Source organism: Cyrtonyx montezumae, unplaced genomic scaffold, assembly GCF_038088225.1.
Source record: "Cyrtonyx montezumae isolate F1298 unplaced genomic scaffold, pur_monq_1.0 scaffold_19, whole genome shotgun sequence".
NCBI lineage: Eukaryota > Metazoa > Chordata > Aves > Galliformes > Odontophoridae > Cyrtonyx > Cyrtonyx montezumae.
In genome coordinates this window covers 4996459-5013597 of record NW_027071925.1, presented here as the reverse complement: position 1 = coordinate 5013597, position 17139 = coordinate 4996459, and the positions used below count along the sequence as shown (strand labels likewise).

At 65.9% G+C, this 17139-nt stretch overlaps 3 protein-coding genes across 7 annotated transcripts; 2 read left to right on the top strand and 1 right to left on the bottom strand.

The window, feature by feature from the left end:
- The first annotated feature begins 1523 nt into the window (after positions 1-1523).
- Positions 1524-8826, top strand: FAAP100 (FA core complex associated protein 100). Of its 3 annotated transcripts, none has more exons than XM_065735364.1 (10): positions 1524-1536; positions 2228-2397; positions 3117-3235; positions 3425-4410; positions 5144-5294; positions 5863-6653; positions 6956-7092; positions 7761-7877; positions 8027-8113; positions 8212-8826. In XM_065735364.1, the coding sequence occupies exons 2-10, from the start codon at positions 2233-2235 to the stop codon at positions 8326-8328; spliced, it is 2670 nt and encodes an 889-aa protein (XP_065591436.1). In that variant the 5' UTR covers positions 1524-1536; positions 2228-2232; the 3' UTR covers positions 8329-8826. The 3 variants fall into 3 exon arrangements, with proteins under 3 accessions (XP_065591436.1, XP_065591437.1, XP_065591438.1); XM_065735365.1 differs by lacking the exon at positions 1524-1536 and adding an exon at positions 1719-1734; XM_065735366.1 differs by lacking the exons at positions 1524-1536; positions 8027-8113; positions 8212-8826 and having other exon boundaries at positions 2202-2397; positions 6956-7103; positions 7761-7852.
- A 363-nt stretch (positions 8827-9189) lies between these two features.
- On the bottom strand, positions 9190-12074 carry FSCN2 (fascin actin-bundling protein 2, retinal). 2 transcript variants are annotated; one of them, XM_065735361.1, is made up of 5 exons: positions 11218-12074; positions 10027-10183; positions 9810-9948; positions 9555-9774; positions 9190-9466 (listed from the first exon to the last, which is right to left on the bottom strand). In XM_065735361.1, exons 1-5 carry the CDS (start codon positions 12038-12040, stop codon positions 9261-9263), a joined length of 1545 nt encoding a protein of 514 aa, XP_065591433.1. In that variant the 5' UTR covers positions 12041-12074; the 3' UTR covers positions 9190-9260. The 2 variants fall into 2 exon arrangements, with proteins under 2 accessions (XP_065591433.1, XP_065591434.1); XM_065735362.1 differs by having other exon boundaries at positions 9555-9722; positions 9827-9948.
- A 2913-nt stretch (positions 12075-14987) lies between these two features.
- On the top strand, positions 14988-17138 carry ACTG1 (actin gamma 1). Of its 2 annotated transcripts, XM_065735360.1 has the most exons (7): positions 14988-15058; positions 15352-15485; positions 15562-15801; positions 15888-15925; positions 16096-16534; positions 16617-16798; positions 16882-17138. In XM_065735360.1, exons 5-7 carry the CDS (start codon positions 16099-16101, stop codon positions 17023-17025), a joined length of 762 nt encoding a protein of 253 aa, XP_065591432.1. In that variant the 5' UTR covers positions 14988-15058; positions 15352-15485; positions 15562-15801; positions 15888-15925; positions 16096-16098; the 3' UTR covers positions 17026-17138. The 2 variants fall into 2 exon arrangements, with proteins under 2 accessions (XP_065591432.1, XP_065591430.1); XM_065735358.1 differs by lacking the exon at positions 15888-15925.
- Position 17139: the final 1 nt, after the last annotated feature.

Sequence of the window (17139 nt, the reverse complement as noted above, 5' to 3'; positions counted from 1 at the left end):
GTGTCCTCCCCTGGCACCGTGCTGGAGGTGGGGGCCGGGCCACACTCTTGCCGCTCTCTCCCTGCTTTAGAGCCTGACTGGGGGCTGCTGCGGGGCTGGAAAGGGGCCGGCGGTGCCTTGTGACCCTGTCTCAGGGCCGCCCCACCGCTGGGGCTCCGGTTTTAGCACTGTCCGGTGCCGCTTTGCAGGAGGAAGGCGTGAGGCCCCGGGACGGGCACAGGGCCCCTCGCTGCTGCCCCTGGGCTTTGTCTCGTGCTGAGGAGCGGCTGCCGGCCCCGTCCCCGCCGCGGGGCGCTCGGGCCGTGGCTGCGGTTTGCTTTTCCCCTCGGTTTGTTGGTGTTTGGGGTTGCAGCGGTTTGCGGTGCCTGGACTGAACGACCCGGTCGCAGGGTCTGCAAGTAACGTCGAATAAAAGCACCTGAAACGAGAGCCAGCGCCGTGCCTCCTGCGCTCTGTTCCTGCACCGTGGCCGTGCCTCTGGCGGGGACGGACGGACGGACGGACGCTGCCCTCGCCCCGTGCCCTGCCTGCAGCTCGGCCGCGGCGGTCTGTTTGCAATCAGCGGCACAGCCGCGTGCGGCCGGGCCTCGAGCCAGGCCCGCTCGTTAAAAAGGGACAGCAGCAGCTGCACGGAGCCAGAGCCGGCGGAGCCGAGCCCAGCGAGCAGCTGCCTCGTCTGCGGGCGGGTCCCAGCGCAGGTAAGGGGCAGGATCGGCTCACACGTGCCAAGCCTGCGCTCGGGGTCACGCCTGCCGGCAGCCGTGGGGCCGCACGCTTCCCCCTGCCCCGGGTTCCCATCGCGGGGCTGCTAGGGGCCCGGAGGGGGACGCCCGGTTGGGATGTCCTCATCCGGGATTGAGGCCGCTCCGGAACTGCTCCCCGGGAGCCGGGCTCCGTCTGACCGCACCGCTCCCAGCCATGGCGCGGCTTCTCCCCCTCCTGCTCCTCGCGGCTCTGGGCGGTGCGGCCAAGCTGAAGCGGCAGCCAGCGGCGTGGGACGAGCGAGCGGACGGTAACGACCGGGACCCCGTCCTCCCCACGGCCACGGCGGGCGCGCAGCCCCACGTAGCCCCATCCCATCCATCCCGTTACTGCAGCCGGGCGGGTACGGGGCTGTGCCAACCTGACGCTCATCTTGGACAACTGGAGGTTCGCCATCACCTCGCAGCTGCGGAACCTGCTGCTGTTCCACCACCACACCGTGCTGCCCGAATACGGCCGGTGAGCGGGGACCGGGGGGGGGGGGGGGAAGGGAGGGGGCTCCGGGGGTACCCCCAGCGCCCTCACCCCGCTCCCGGCGCAGGATCCGCTCCCTGTCGGGGGCCCTGGATGAACTCTACGAGGACTTCAGCGCCCTCAAGGAGCAGCTGGGGCGGCTGTCGGGCCGCTTCGCAGAGGTGGAGGCCTTCGTGGACCAACTGAGCCGCAGCCCCGGGCCTCGCACCGGGCCCGGCCCGCGCCGCCGGGGGCTGCCCCAGCCCGCCTTGAAGTAGCACCAGTGCTCCGCCTGAGCTCCGCTGCATCGCTAATAAAGCCGTACGGCCCCAGCACTGCCGCCTGCTTCCCTGATCCCCCCTACCCCAGCCCGGTACCGGGAGGGTGGGACCGATCCACTACCCCCCGCAACGGGGAGTCCGCCCATCGGCGCTTTACGGCCGCTGTCGCAAATTCTCCGCCCCATTGCGGCGGCCGCCGCGCAGCCGTAAAGCGGAGCCGCCCGCGCCCCCCGGCCCGGTACCCGCAACCCCGCGGGGACGCGGCGGGGGAGGGGAGAGGGGGGGATGAGGAGGGGGTGTGGGGACGGGAGGGGGGCTGTAGGGTGGGGGTGGGGATAGGGAGTCGCGCTGAGGGGAGATGTGAGGGTGGGGGTCTGGGGAGGATTTGGGACAGAGAGAGCTGCGGGGTGTGAGGTGGGGATGGGGGGGGTGAGGTTATTGGGGGGAGGTTTGGGGTCGTGGGGTGCTGCAGGGTGAGGAGAGGGGGCTGGGGGTGTGGGATGTGGATGAGGATGGATTTGGGGCTGGGGAATGCACGGGGGGTTGGGAGGGGATGTGGGGCTGGGAAGGGGAGTAAGGTGTGAGGATGCGGAGCCTGGGGTCGATGTGTGGGGGCTTTGGGACTAGGGGGGCTGCGGGGTGACCTGAAGAGTCCTGAGTTGGTCTCTGTGTTGTGGGCCTGGGGTGGTCCCTGTCCCTCCCCCATGCTGAGCACCATCCCTATGCCCCAGGCACGATGGCGCAGGTGGGGCACCGGGTGGACTACCTGGCTGGCTTCTGCTGCCCGGTGGGGGGGCTGGTGGCCGGCAAACCCCGTGTGCTGTGCCACGAGAGCGAGATCTACCTCTGCAACGGCAGCGAGTTCGTCTACATCTATGACCAGGAGGGGAAGGTGCTGAAGGTGAGTGCCCTGCGGCGCCAGGTCAGGATGTTGGGGGGACCTTGGACCCCTCCCCGGGCTCCTCCAGCCCGGGCTGTGTCAGTGAGAGGGGGCAGAACGCTTTGTGGCAGTGGGGTGCTGCTGTCTGAGCCCCCCCACCCCGCGGGCCCTGCGAGACGAACACTTAATGGAGCTGGGAAGACTTTTTTTTCCTCTGTGAACAAAGCAATGTCCCTTTCATTTCTCATCTACAAAGGGTTTCACTATTGTCTCCGCTGTGACTAACAGCAGTCGTCGTGTTGAGTTATACACAGCTTCTTTTTTTAATTTGTCCTTATTATCATTTCTAAGAAAGCCATCACTGTAATATCAGGATTTGCCTCCTACACCGCGTTCCTCCTCAGGAAAGTAGATCATGTATGGGCTTTCAGATTGCCATTTCCCTCCCACCCACCCTGCACAGCCCAGGTGGGAGCAGCACTCTTGAACCCGAGCGCGGTGCCGGCTGCAGCACTGCCCGGTGTCAGCCCGATTCCTGGAAGTGCGCACTGTGTTCCTCTGCAGGAAATTGCTGCTTTCGTTCCCAGTCTCTGTGGGGCTGCCTGGGGGGAAGCACTGCTCAGTGAGCTGCTCCCTTTGTACCCAGCGGTGTACTGCTCTGCCCAGCTGGTGGGCACTTGGGCTCCTGGCCACCTCCCTTGGGCTCAGCAGGACCACGACCCTTCCCTTTCTCCGCCCAGGCGGTGTACAGGTGCCCCGACCAGGTGTGGCACGTGGAGCTGCTGCCCCTCACAAGACAGCTCTACATCCTCTGCGCCCACAGCGGCATCTACTGCGTGTCCCTGGACCAGCAGAGCAGGTGAGGTGATGGTGCATGGGGGGGACACATGCATTGGGCTGCTCGGGGCCTGGCCCTCGGCTCTCTCTGGTCTGCTGCTCCTGCCGTGCTGCGCGGAGCTCAGTGTGAGGGCCAGGGGACGAGGCGGCCAAGAGCAGTGCTGGCTTCTCCCCGAGCTTTGGCTCAGAGCCTTTGCCTGTTTGCTTGAAGGTTAATGGAGCAGACGGATGGCGACGGCCAAGAAAGCAATTGCCCTTCCGGCGTCTTCCCCGTGGACTCGGATGCCTGCATCTTCCCAGACTCCAGCCTGTGCATGTTCACTCTGCTCAACAACTTCGTCATCACGCTGTCCCAGGCCCACGGCAAGTGGTGGATGAAGCTGCACGAGCTGCCACGCCCCGAGCAGGACAGCCCCCCGTACCGGCAGGTCAGCGAGGTGGGCTTCTGCCCCGGCCCCCCGCCCGCCGAGGAGGGAGACGGTGCTCCATCGTCACGCTTCCTGCCCGTGCTGTGCTGCGCCTCCTCCCCGGGCACAGCGGGCAGCAGGGAGGGGCCGTGGTGCTCGGGGGGCTTCGTGCTGGAAGAGCCCCTCTTCAGCTTGCTCTTCGGGATCGACGCTGCCATGCTGGAGTCCCCGATGATCCTGTGTGGGTTCCCGGATGGGCAGCTCTGCGCCGTGCCGCTGAAGGCTCTCAGCTCACCGCCCACTGACGGCTGCCATGACGTCTCCGGGCAGGAACCGCCGGTGAAGATCCTCCACCACCTGGAAGAACCCATCGTCTTCATCGGGGCGCTGCGGACGGAGCGGAGGGCGGCGGAGGAGGAGGAGGAGGAGGAGGAGGATGCTGAGGATGATCCGCTGTTCAGCGACATCGGCTGTGACTGCGTGGTGGCCGTGGGGCACTATGGCAAGATGGTGGCTGTCAAGGCAGACCAGCGAGACGAAACAACAGTGCCAGAGCTCAGGGAGTACTACCTGCGTGGGCCCATCCTCTGTGCCGCCTGCGGCAGCGGCAGCCGCATGTACTACAGCACACACTCAGACATCTCTGCTGTCGACCTGGACTGGGTCAGCGAGTCCTCTGACCCCGAGGACACGGAGAGCTGCGGCGGCGTGCTGCCGCCCGTCCTGTCTCCAGCCAGCTTAAGTATCTGTAGCGTTGTGGCTCTGTCCTTGTCCTCACGGGCGTCAGAAGGTACTGCCGACCGTGGGGGGTGCGCTGGGTCTTGGGGTGGAACGGGGCAGGATGGCTGCCCAGCTGTGTGCATGCACACACCTCGTGATGTCAGGCTCCTCCGTCCTTCCTCTGTTCTTGTTGTCCCCCTCAGTTTTTGCACGTTGTCACTGTTGAGCGTACTGACAGGCTGAGCACAAGGTGTGCTCAGAGCTCCTCTGCTCCCTGCCTGCTCGTGGTTTGTCTGGCAGCTCGGTGCTGCAGGTTCTGTGGGGCTCTGGCTGTCCCCATTGGGTCCCTGCATGGGGGGCGGTGTGAAGGGATCAGTGAGCAGCAGTGAGCAGTGGTGCTCAGCCTGGATGCAAAGCGTGGTGCTCACCCAGAGCGTCCCTGCTGCGTGTAAACAAACACGGAGTGAGGAGCCTCCAGGCCAGCAGTGTCCTGACCTCACGTGCTGCCCAGGGAGCTGTACAGCTCTGCCACTGGGAACTGCCTGGCAGTGCCCGCTGCATCCTGCAGCTGTGCTTGGGCTGGCCAGCAGCAGGAGGCGTGGCTGGGCCTGGGACTGGCAGGAGCACGTGAGCCCCATCCCATCCCCTTCATGCCCACCCATATGCTCCCGCTTCTCCCCCCTGAGCACTGCGGGGCTGGGCAGAATCCCATCCCTCTGTTCCGTGCTCCCTGTCCCACATACAAATCTCTACTGCTTCCTCCCAGCCCCGTTCCCTGAGCTCTGCCCCTCTCTGCCCCACAGGTGAATCGGAGCTGCTGGCCCTGTCTGCCAAAGGCCGCCTCATGACCTGCGGCCTGTGCAGCCCCGAGGATGCTGATGTGGAGCTGACGCCCGCCGAGGCCGGGAGGAGGATTAAGGCACTGCTGTCCGGGATAGGCAACACCTCGGAGAGGTAAGGGCAGGGCTGCAGTGCTGCTGCGCTGCTGCTGGCCCTCTGAGCCACAGGGTACGGGTGCTCAGCGATGCTTCTGTGCACAGGCTCCTGCTCATAAAGCCTTTTGCAGCACCAGCTCCGACGTTTCCTTTCCCAGAGCGGGTGGAAGGGAAGCCCCCAGCCTCAGTAGCCTAAAAATAGTTTGCTGGCAGCCCTGCCTGCTGCTCTGTGCAGGCACGCTGCTGCTCGCAGCTTTGGCGACAGAAGGAGGGCAAGGCACGGTGCCAGCACGCCCAGACACCCCGCAGCACCTGCCAGGCCTGTCACGGGCAGGGCAGCGCATGGTTGGCCCTCTGCGGCCATCTGTGCACGGGGAGGAGGTTCCCCCTTCTCAGGGGGATTCCCAAAGCTGCGAGCAGAGCTTACAGCCCGCCCCTCTGCATCTTGTCATCGCTGGCCCAGGCCTGGCCGGGGGGGGGTCCAGCTCAGGGGCTGCTCAGTGGGTTTGAGTTTGTCTGTCTTGCCCCCTTCTTGCTGACCCACTGTCCCCTCCTGCTGTTTGAGCTCTGCTGCTTTGTCCTCGCAGAGTTTCCTTCCTGAAGAAGGCGGTGGACCAGAAGAACCGTGCCCTGGCCAGCCTCAACCAGGTGATGAACGTGAGCGCGGCTCTGCTGTCCAGCCAGGAGGGCCAGAAGCCCATTGCTTGCACTGTCACTGCCAACTGGAGCTGCCTCCTGCTCCGCGACACCGTCACCATCTCCTGCCTGCTGGAGAACTGCAGCGAGTACAGCCTGGAGCAGGGCTGGACCCTGTGCGTTCAGCTCCTGGCCAGCCCCTGTGCCTTAGAGGAGGAGTCCGTGGATTCGGCCACCACCTTCACCTTCCCCATCGACCAGCTCCTCCCTGGGAACAAACGGGAGCTGACGCTGCCCCTGGGCTCGGCCGCAGACACCAAGCTGGACCTCCCTCTGACCATCTCCTGTGCCCTCTACTACAGTTTACGTGATATCCTGGGCAGTGGCTCCGACTCACCCGAGGCCCTGGACGATCTCCTCCCGGACGATTCGCCCATCCTGTCCCCGGACAGAGAGGGCATCTGCCTGCCCCTCAGTGAATGCACCATTGACATGCTGCAGTGCCTGCGTTTCGAGAGCAGCCCCCCCGGGATGGATGCCTCCCCCAAAGCAGCCTTGCTCCCTGCAGCCCCGGACCCCGTGGAGACCTTCCTGAAGGCATCCAGGGAGCAGCCTGAGCCCGAGGCGGGGACAGGCAACGAGCGGCCATGTGCCACAGGAGAGGACGGCGTGGTGCCCTCAGCAGCGTCCATCAGGGTGTCCTCGGAGCTGCTGAAGAACGCACTGAAAACCTCCAGCTCAGGTGGGTGCTGCTCTTAGTGGGAGGGGCTGTGCCGAGCAGGTCCTTGGGCTGACCTAGGACAGCTGTTCTGGGTTACTGTCCCCTTCCCTGGGTGAGGGAGGAGGGCTGTGGGCCCCCAGCTTGCCACTCCAGCACCATGACAGCCAGGAGGGCGATGTCCCCAAGCCCAGGGTCACCCTGGCATCACAGCAACCGCACGCCCATGGGCCACGCCAGGCACACGTCATCCTGCCCACGTGGCCCTGCCCTGGGAGGCCGTGCAGAGGGGTAACGCACTGTGCTCTCTCTCCTGTCGCCCGCAGACGTCCCGCTGTGCTGTGCCACGCTGCGCTGGCTGCTGGCTGAGAACACTGCAGCCGCAGTGCTGAGCAGTGAGGAGGTGACATCGGTGCGTGGCACGGCTCCGGATGGAGGAGAGGTGCAGCTGCTCGTCCGAGAGGCAAGGAAGGGGTTAGCCCTGCAGGGGAACTGCCCGTCCTGCCCCCGGCCGCTGGGGAGCAGGGTGGCACGTGGCCTGGTTGTCACCCCCTGCTGCTATTGGGGTCCCTCTTCCCCTCCCGGGACTTTCTCAAAGGCTCTTTTGGGCTGCTGCTCCATGCTGAGCCTGCAGAGGGGAAAACGTGGCTGGATTCTGGGTGTAAATCTGACCCACAGAAGCTTTTCCCCTTCTAATGTGAAAATCCCCCTCTAAGTGCAAAGGAAAAGCAGTAATTGCAGTGCAGCTCTCCCAGCACGGCCGGCTAACCCTCCGGCGAGGGGCCCAGCTGCCTGAGTGCTGGCAGTGACCTGGTTCAGGTTGGTTCACGCTTGAGAGCACTAATATTGCCAATGTGATTAGCGACAGCGTTAATTCTGCTTGGGCTAAGCCTGCCGGATTAAATCTGCCACGCTGGCATCATCGGGAAGCGGGCAGCGGGTCGCCATCAAACTTGGACCGACCTGGAGTGCACGGGGGGCTGTGCGTGGAGCAGGGATGGAGGGAATGGCAGCTGCCTTTGAACCCAGCGTGGTGTCACCGTCCCAGCCCTACTGCCCGTGGGGAGGGGACGTGGGGCAGCCCCTCCTCCGTCCTGCAAGGATTGCAGCGGGGCCTTGGTGCTCTCCCAGGTGGCCATGAATGACCTCAGCGCGGCCGGCCCCATCCAGGCGGTGGAGATCCTGATGGAGAGCCCGTCCCTGGCCCACATGTGCAGGATGCACCACGCCGTCATCCGCCGCATCCAGGTACGGGGCCACCGGGTGGGGCGCATCCCCAGGTACCCCCAGGTACCCCACTGGACTCTGTGGGATGGTTTCACAGCCCGGTGCCACATGGGGTTGAGGACCCTTCTCCCTCCCCGAATCCCCTCACAGCAGAGCTGTGCTCCCCACAGGCGCTGGTGCTGGAGCAGGCAGCACAGGGCTCGGGGCCCCCTGACCTCCGCATGCAGTACCTGCGCCAGATCCAGACCAACCACGAGGTGAGCTGCCAGCCCGCCGTGCCCCAAACCCCATTCCCCGTGGGCTCCTCCCACGGACATGACCCTCACCCTCCTCCTCCTCCACCTTCCTCCTGCAGATGCTGCTGAAAGAGGCGCAGTCCCTCCGCGACCGCCCGCCCGTGGCCGAGGAGGACACAGAGAAGCTCCTGCACATCTACCAGCAGCTGCGCAACCCCAGCCTGGTCCTGCTGTGAGCAGCAGAGCAGCCAACGCGCCCCGGGGACGGGGACAGCCCCACGGAGGGGCAGAGTGCCCGGCGGGATGGCCGGCGGCCGAGGACGGTGGTCTGTGTGTGTGCGTGTGTCGTGGTCGTGTTGTCAGCAGCACGGAGGGGCAGTGCCCGGTGGCAGAGCGGGGTTCCTGGGCTGGCCCGGTGCTGCGCTGCCACTCGGGGCTGTGGGGTCTCGTGGGGCGTTGCGGCCGTGGTAGTGTAGCTCCGTCCCGGCTGTGGGCTGTGCCCCCGTGCCACCTTGCCTTTCAGGATCAGGACAAACAGGGTGCTGTGCCAGGGTGCCCGGGGGAGCCCCGTTTTCTGCTGGGCAGGGGAGGGGGGTTTTCCGCTCCCCCGTTGTTTCTATAAATGATCTCGTATCTCTGTGGCGGTGCAGCGTGTTTTGGGGGCTCAGTCCTTCCCCTCACTGCTCCGCTGTGTGTAAATCTGTCGTCTGCCATGAAAACGATCGTGCCGCTCAGCGAGTGCGCGTCTCTTTTCCTTTCCATCTCCCTGCCACCTCCTGGGGGACCTCCACCACCACAGCCCTGCGTCTCCCCGTGCCCCCACAGCACCCCCGGCCCTGGGGGCACCCACAGGGGCACCGCAGCACTCCTCAGCCCCTGGCACGGAGCTGCTCGGTCCCCAGCACGTGTCATGGCCGTGCCCTGCTGCCACCCCCTGGCAGCGAGCCCGCATCCCTGTGCCCTTCTGCACAGCATCCACACTCTCCACCGGGGGTCACGGGGCCACGGGGTGGGGGATGAAGGCCAGATCCTGACCCACTGTGCCCTGTCTGCGAAGGAAGGGAACCGTGCCCTGCTGCAATCCAGACGCACTTTAATGACATGAGTTGGGGAGGGGTGGGGACGCAGCTGCCGCGGTCGGTGCCACCGGGTCCCCCCGTCCCCGGGCTCAGTACTCCCAGAGCGTGGCCCGCAGCACCGACTCGCTGTCGGCCCGCAGGGTGCCGGCCGGATCCCCGCGCAGGTACCGCCCGTTCTTCCCTTTGATGGCGACGCGCCCGCGCTCCCGAAACTCGAAGAAGAAATCCTCGGAGAGGTCCCCGTCGCTGCAGACCGCCCCGCTGCTCGCCACGTACCAGAACTTCCCCCCCTGACCTGCAGGGAGCGCTGGGCCGTCAGCACAGCCGTGGGGCAGCCCCACACCTCCCCCCGCCCCACGTCCCCCCCCCCGTAGTGCCACCACCTCGGATCTGATAGGCGCCATCGCTGAAGCCCACGTGGAAGACGTCGTACACGGAGCGGTTGGAGTCGAGCAGGTTGGAGCCGCGGTGGTAGCAGACGAAGCCGTGCTCGCCCCGCAGCACCAGCATGGGCCGGTTGATCAGCTTCAGGGTGAACTCCTCGTCCTCCCCTGTGTCAGGGACAGGGCTGAGCGGGGCTGGGAGGGCACCGTGCCCATCCCGCTCCCCCAAACCCCCCCCCCCCCTCCGCCTCCAGCCCCAGATCCCCGCTCACCCACGGCGTCGCTGACAGCCGCCAGCTGCCCGTTCCTCTTGGTGCACACGTAGCGGCCGTTGCTGGCACGCAGGGCCACGCGTCGCCCGCGCCACTCGATGTCAAACATGGTGTTGGCAGCACTGGGTGACAGCAGAGCGGTGGCACCGGGATGCCTGCACCCCCTGACCCCCCCCTCCCCCCGGCCCTGCTGCACTCACACTTCGGTGGCCACGGCCTGGATGCCCCCATGGGCCACCAGGGTCCAGTAGCTGCCGGCGTTGGTGTGCAGGCTGCACTTCTTGGTGTCGCGGTCGATCTGCAGCTGGAAGGTCTCGTGGTTCAGCTCCTCGTCCTGGTTGGCTGACACGTTGACGCCTGCAGGCAGGAGGGGACATCAGCACAGGGCCACGTGCGGGGTGTGTTGTGTCCTCGTCACCGTCCCCTCCCAGCGTAAATCCCTCCGGGAACAATCGTGCTAATTGGGCCCTTAATCTGATTGTGGTGCACCCATCTGGGCAGCGTGGCCGTGCACAGACCCCTATTTATATCCCACCCAACCCTAAGGAGCTTGGCACAGGCGTTCCCAGTGCCACAGGGACAGCGGGGCAGTTGGGGCCATGGCACGGCCACCGGTCCGCGTGTGCCAGCTCTGGCTGTGAGCACTGCATGCAAACATGCACGCTCCTGGCACCCAGCATGCATTCCATTCATGCACCAAACTCAGCCTTGCACGCGTGCAGGTGAACGTGCACACGCTGCTTCGAGGAGCTTTGCTTGCACAACAGGTACAGGCTGCAGAGCCGTGCACCTGCAAGTGCACACACACACAAACACTGCATGGAGCTGTGCACCTGAAGTGCTCGCAGCCTCGCACATGCGTGACCTGCACAGAACAGTGCAGCACACACAGCCTTGCACGCACACATTTATACGCATCGCACATGGAGTGCAGCACAGCCCCACTGCTGGTCCCAAATGGGCCCCAACGACCACGGCCCCACAGGGCTGTGTCCAAGGACCCCACACTGCAGCCAGCAGTGGGGCTGTGGTCACACATTGACCCCAGTTGGGGGCTGTTTTTATAGGGTCTCTTCCCAGGGTGGGGGTGCTGGCATGCTGGCATGGAGCGCCCATGCCTGGGGCTGTGTGACCTTGGGGTCCCCCAGGACTCATCCCCCCAGCGGGGGCTGTTTTCATAGGGTTTTCTCCCCAAGCAGTGCTCACATGGAGACCTGTGGGGCTGGGGCTGCTCTGGGCTGAGCAATCCCCAGGTTCCCCCCTGTGCCCGTCCCCAAAGCTGCTTTCGTAGGGTCTCCTTCTGGGGCGGGCGTCCCAGAAGTGCTCTTACACAGAGCACACGCTTTGGGCTGACAGCCCCCTGGGCTCACACGGTGCCCCCTACCCCTTACCCTGCCGGATGGAGACGAATCTGCCGTTGGCCGCCGTGAACACCACCTGGGGGTGACTCTCCTCCAGATCGAAGAGTTCATCCTTGCCCGGTTTGGAGCTGCGCCCGGACTTGAGCGTGCCGGTGGGCCCGGTGGGCGCCAGGTACTTCCCGTCGCAGTCCTTGAAAGCCAGCTTGCCCGCCTTGAACTCCAGCGTGTATCCGGTGCGGGCGCCGGGCTCGGGCACCAGGATCCCATCGCAGCGCAGGTAGCGCTCGTCGGCCGTGCGCAGGCTGTACTTCTTGTCCTGGAAGCAGAGCGTGATGAGCGCGTCCACCCCCCAGGGCAGGTTGCTGTCGGTGGCGATCTCATCCTCGTGGGCGCTCAGGTGGGCGTAGCGGCGGCGGCTGACGCTCAGCAGGTTGGCCTGCGGGTGCATGGCCAGGTGCACGGTCCACAGCTCGCCCTCGGTGACGCTGGGAGCGAAGCAGGACAGCCGGTCCTCGCGGCCGCCGAAGAAGCGTCGGTGCGGCGCTGACTGCAGCGCCCAGCGCCCGTCCGACTGCGTGATGATGCTGAAGCGCTCATCGCGGCCCGGCTGCTCGGCCTCGCAGCGCACCTGCCCGTCCTTGTCGGCCCCCAGGTAGCGGCCCAGGTGGCTCTTGAGGAAGACCACGGAGCTGTCGGCCTCGTCCTGCTCCAGCGTCCATATCTGCTTGCGCTTCAGGCTGGGCGCCGAGGCGTTCACCTTGTAGCCGAAGCTCTCCGCCGTCAGGTAGCGGCTCTCGCAGTTGATCAGCCCGAACTGGATCTTCAGGACCTGGTGGATCCCATTCGTTGGCATCTTCCGCCTCTGCCGGGGGGGGGGCGGCCCCAGGGGGCTGCGGGGACGTCTGCGCTGCCGGGCACCGCTGCCGCAATGGCCCCGTGGCACAGCTCGGCACGGCACGGCACGGCGTGGCGGGGGGGTGGGGGGGATGGGGGGAGGACGCTCAATTAGGGGCAGGTGGGATTACAGAGCCCGGCCAGATTGCGGCGGGGTAACCTGCTGCCCCGCACCCTACGGCCCTACAGCCGCTGGACGCCCGGCACCGGGCAGCCCCGTGGGCGCACAGCTCCGGCTCTCGGCGTCCCCCGCGGAGCCGTGGGTGGAAAACTTGGGTGGGAACCCGATCCGGGCGCGCGGATCCGTTCCCCGCGGGCTAAGGTTACCGGCCTCTCTGATTCAGCAGCGGGTCACCTCCCGGCGCGCCGCCTCCCGGCCAGCCCCTAAGCGCCTTACAATTAGCCAGGCATTTTGATTAGTTTAAACCCTTTATCCTGCTTTGGGGCCCTTGGCCTCCATCTGTCCTGCGGCCCCAAATCCGTCCCATGGCTGTGGCTTGGGGTCACGCAGCCCTGTGGCTGTGGTGGGATGGAGCTCATCATCATCATCACTGCGTGTGTGGGGCATCGCAGTGTGGGACCTCCCGTGCCGTGTGTTGGGCATCACGGGATGGGGACCGTGGGGCCCTATATCGCCCTATGTTTCCGTGTGCCCCCCAGCACAACGATGCCATTGGGGATGCTTTGGCTGAGCCCAGCCCTATCCCGTGACTTGGGTGCTGCCCTATGGGGGCACAGAGGGATGTGGGGACGGGCGGTGTCCCCTGAGTGGTCACACCCAGTCCCCAGCGCCCGGCGCAGTGCTCCCACAGCCTCCTTCCCCCCCTCAGCTCCGGTGTCAGTGTGGCGGCAGCGAGTTATTGTTCCCGAAAATAGGTCCCGGGGATTGTTTGCCTCATGACTTTTTCATGGCTCTCCCTTTACTGTGCCTGGGAGGGGAAGGGGGGCGGGGGGGAGGAGGGCACGGCGGCCCCCGGCGCTGCGTTACACGAGCTCTGCATGGCACGCTGAAATTGACCCCCACCGAAATGGATACGGCTTGGCTTTCGGGCTTGGGGGGGGGCTAAGTGGGTCAGGGTCGTGCAGTGGGGCTGGGGGGCAGTGGGGAGGGGGAGGGGCGGGGGAAGGGCATCCTACGGTGCTGCTGGGGGTGTGCGAGAGCTGAGAGCTGCATTGACACACAGAGATGCCACCCCCGCGAATATTGGGGTGACGTTGCCGAGGCGGTGGGGGGGTCCTGCCCCACCCTGTTGTCTCCCACCCCACCCTCCCCCCCGTCCGTATCATGGGTGTGACGGGGGTTGGGTCCAGGGATGGGTGTCAGGGATGGGCGTGGGGGGGGGGGAACGACACACATTGCGCAACGCCCCGCCGTCCCCGTGACAACGGAGGGGGGGTGCGGGGGGGTTGGCTGTCACTGTCACCACGACGACAGAGCCCTGCGCACAAGGGAGGGGGGGGGGAGGGTGGGCACCGCATCAGCACCGCGGGGACCTTCACCCGGGGGTTTGGGGGGGGGGAGAGGAGGAAGAGGAGGAGGAGGAGGAGGAGGAGGAGGAAGAGGAGAACGACGTGCACCGTGCGCTTCCTCCTCCTCCTCCTCTTCCTCTTCCTCCTCTCGCTCCCCCCCCTTCTCCAGGCGAAAGTCCCCGCGGGGGCGGTTTCGGTGCGGGGCGCGGCCGTGCCACCGTCCCGATGTGCCCTAATATAGCCGCGCCGCGGTACCTGCGGCCCCGCCCGCCCCGGGGACACCACCCCACGCGTGGGACACTGCCCCGCGTAGGGACACGGCCCCCCCCCCCGCCCTTCTCGCTGCCCCCCCCCCCGACCCCGCTCTGCACCCACGGCCGTGACACATGGACTGTGCACCCACCACGGCCGTGGGGCTCCAGTATGGTCTGAGGGGTTCCAATACGATCTATGGATCTCCAGTGTGATCCGCTGGGCTCCAGTGTGGACAGTGGGGCACCATCATGGCCTGTGGGGCTCTGACATCACCTATGGGCGCTGGTATGGTCTGTGAGGCCCCAGTGTGACCCATCGGGATCCAACATGGCTCACGGGGCCCCAGCAGCGCCGTGCAGAAGCATGGTGCAAGGGTACTGCCATGTTCCTGGGGGACCAGTACTGTTCAGGGGGCATCAGTATGGACCATGAGGCTCCAACAGGGTCCGCGGTCCATTGGGCTCCAGTGCAGTCTTACAGGGCACTGGCACATCAATACGGTCCATGGGACACCAGTATGGACCACGTGCCCTGCAGCGAGGCCTGTACAGGCAGGGACAGCGGCAGTGCCGCCCATGTGGGGGGACAGCCATCCCCTATAGCGGCTGTCACATACCAGGGATGGCCCCTATGTAAGGAGTGCCCCTATACAGGCGTGCCCTATACGGGGTACCCATTCCAGGGGGTGTCCCCTACATACGAAACGTGCCCTGTACGAGTGCCCCCAACCAGAGGCGTCCCCTACCTGCGTTGTCACCCACGGGGGCTGTTCCCTACACACAGCGTCCCTTAGAGAGGGCAGTGCCCCCCACCCCCACCCCGGGTGCCCCCCGCCGGGTCCCAGCACTGCGCCGGGAGCCGCCCCGCACCCCCCCGCCCCCCGAGCCTGGAGGACCCGGGGTGGGCGCTGCCGGGGGGCGCTTGGCCGGGCCGGGGTGACCGCCCCCCGCTTTGCCCCCCCCACCCCCCCCCCCACCCCGTTCGCTTTTGCCCCATTCAGATTCCGGGGCCCGCGGGGCGGGTTCGAGCCGGCAAGTCTCCCCACGTGGCCGGGTGTGGGCCAGCCAATGGGAGCGCGTGTTTCTGAAAGATCTCCATATATGGCGATGTTCTCGGCCGGGTGGGCGGTGTTGCCGCCCCCTGGGTATAAAAGCGCGGGGCTGGCAGCGGGACGGTCTCACTCCGCCGGCGGCAGCGGACCGCGCGCAGCGTCATCGCTCCTCTCAGCACCGGGCGCAGTCTCCCCACACAGGTACGGCCCCGCGCCCCCACCTCGGGGACGGCGGCGGCGGCTGAGTCGGTGCGCGCGATCCCGGGGGGGTGGGGTGGGGGTGTCCCAGCGATGCACGGTTCCCCATAGGGCCGCACCCCCCCCCCCATCCCCGCGGTACAGAGTGGCCGCACCCGCTCTGCGTCCTATTGAGGCGGGGCGCGCTGTGATTGGCTGCGGCCGCGCGTGACGTCACGGCGCGGGAGATTCGAATGGAGGGGATATGGGGGGGAGGGGCGCTCACGGCGGGAGCTGACGGCGCGGCCGTCCCGCAGAGCACCGCAGGATGGAAGAGGAGATCGCAGCGCTCGTGATCGACAATGGCTCCGGCATGTGCAAGGCGGGCTTCGCCGGGGACGACGCGCCCCGCGCCGTGTTCCCGTCCATCGTGGGCCGCCCCCGGCACCAGGTGCGTGTGTGGGGGGCTGGGGGGGGCGGGTAGGGCTGTGTGTTTGTGTGTGATGCTGACGGCGATCTGCTCGCAGGGCGTGATGGTGGGCATGGGGCAGAAGGACAGCTACGTGGGCGACGAGGCGCAGAGCAAGAGGGGCATCCTGACGCTGAAGTACCCCATCGAGCACGGCATCGTCACCAACTGGGACGACATGGAGAAGATCTGGCACCACACCTTCTACAACGAGCTGCGCGTGGCCCCCGAGGAGCACCCGGTGCTGCTCACCGAGGCGCCCCTGAACCCCAAAGCCAACCGCGAGAAGATGACGCAGGTACGGCCGCCGCCCGCAGCGCTGCCCTCCTCCTCCTTTTGTTACGGCACCTTAACCCTGAGCCATCTTTCTCCCACCGTTTTCAGGGTTCTGTTCTCCTGGCATTTCCCCCCTGACGTCTCAGGTTTCTTTCAGTTGTGTTTTCTGCCTGCTTTTCTTTGCTTTTCCTTCACATCACAGTTGGTTTTTATTATTTTTTTTGCATGCCAGCATGCGTGTGCTAACACGGGTGTGAGTGACCCCCCCCCTCGGCTCCATGTCCTCAGCTCACTGTTTCGCCTCTCTCCTTGGCAGATCATGTTTGAGACCTTCAACACCCCCGCCATGTACGTGGCCATCCAGGCCGTGCTGTCCCTGTACGCCTCCGGCCGCACCACCGGCATTGTTATGGACTCTGGGGACGGTGTCACCCACACGGTGCCCATCTATGAGGGCTATGCGCTGCCCCACGCCATCCTGCGCCTGGACCTGGCCGGCCGCGACCTGACCGACTACCTCATGAAGATCCTGACAGAGAGGGGCTATAGCTTCACCACCACGGCCGAGAGGGAAATCGTGCGTGACATCAAAGAGAAGCTGTGCTACGTCGCCCTGGACTTCGAGCAGGAGATGGCCACGGCCGCCTCTTCCTCCTCCCTGGAGAAGAGCTACGAGCTGCCCGACGGGCAGGTCATCACCATCGGCAACGAGAGGTTCCGGTGTCCTGAGGCCCTGTTCCAGCCCTCCTTCCTGGGTAGGTGTGGGTTGGAGGTGTGGGGGGCTGTGTGTGGGTGTGCAGGGTGTGTGACGTGGCCGTCCCTTTTGCCACCCGCCAGGCATGGAGTCCTGTGGTATCCACGAGACCACCTTCAACTCCATCATGAAGTGTGACGTCGACATCAGGAAGGACCTGTATGCCAACACGGTGCTGTCTGGGGGCACCACCATGTACCCCGGCATCGCTGACAGGATGCAGAAGGAGATCACAGCCCTGGCTCCCAGCACCATGAAGATCAAGGTAAGAGCTGGGCCTTGCCCCCAGCGGCTCCAGCCGGGGTGGGAGGAGCCGCAGGGCGGCACTGACAGCTTCTCTCACCGCAGATCATCGCCCCCCCGGAGCGCAAGTACTCGGTGTGGATCGGCGGCTCCATCCTGGCCTCCCTGTCCACCTTCCAGCAGATGTGGATCAGCAAGCAGGAATACGATGAGTCCGGCCCATCCATCGTGCACCGTAAATGCTTCTAAACGGACTGCTGGCAGGTGCCCCATCTGCTGCACGACTCGTCTCACTAGAGTATACGTTTGCCCTGGCAAATCTATACACCTCATGCTAGCCTCATAAAACTGGAATCAGCCTTC

What these genes read in the sequence shown, in the direction of transcription:
- FSCN2 (XM_065735361.1), bottom strand. Translation starts at nt 12,040, where the DNA reads ATGCCAACGAATGGGATCCACCAGGTCCTGAAGATCCAGTTCGGGCTG. An exon ending in CAGGCCGTGGCCACCGAAGT is followed by an intron (nt 9,949 to 10,026) that starts GTGAGTGCAGCA and finishes GCTGTCACCCAG; the next exon opens with TGCTGCCAACACCATGTTTG. An exon ending in TGGGTGAGCGGGGATCTGGG is followed by an intron (nt 9,775 to 9,809) that starts GCTGGAGGCGGA and finishes GGTTTGGGGGAG; the next exon opens with CGGGATGGGCACGGTGCCCT.
- ACTG1 (XM_065735358.1), top strand. Translation starts at nt 15,363, where the DNA reads ATGGAAGAGGAGATCGCAGCGCTCGTGATCGACAATGGCTCCGGCATG. An exon ending in TGGGCCGCCCCCGGCACCAG is followed by an intron (nt 15,486 to 15,561) that starts GTGCGTGTGTGG and finishes ATCTGCTCGCAG; the next exon opens with GGCGTGATGGTGGGCATGGG. An exon ending in ACCGCGAGAAGATGACGCAG is followed by an intron (nt 15,802 to 16,095) that starts GTACGGCCGCCG and finishes TCTCCTTGGCAG; the next exon opens with ATCATGTTTGAGACCTTCAA.
- FAAP100 (XM_065735364.1), top strand. Translation starts at nt 2,233, where the DNA reads ATGGCGCAGGTGGGGCACCGGGTGGACTACCTGGCTGGCTTCTGCTGC. An exon ending in ATAGGCAACACCTCGGAGAG is followed by an intron (nt 5,295 to 5,862) that starts GTAAGGGCAGGG and finishes TTGTCCTCGCAG; the next exon opens with AGTTTCCTTCCTGAAGAAGG. An exon ending in ACTGAAAACCTCCAGCTCAG is followed by an intron (nt 6,654 to 6,955) that starts GTGGGTGCTGCT and finishes TGTCGCCCGCAG; the next exon opens with ACGTCCCGCTGTGCTGTGCC.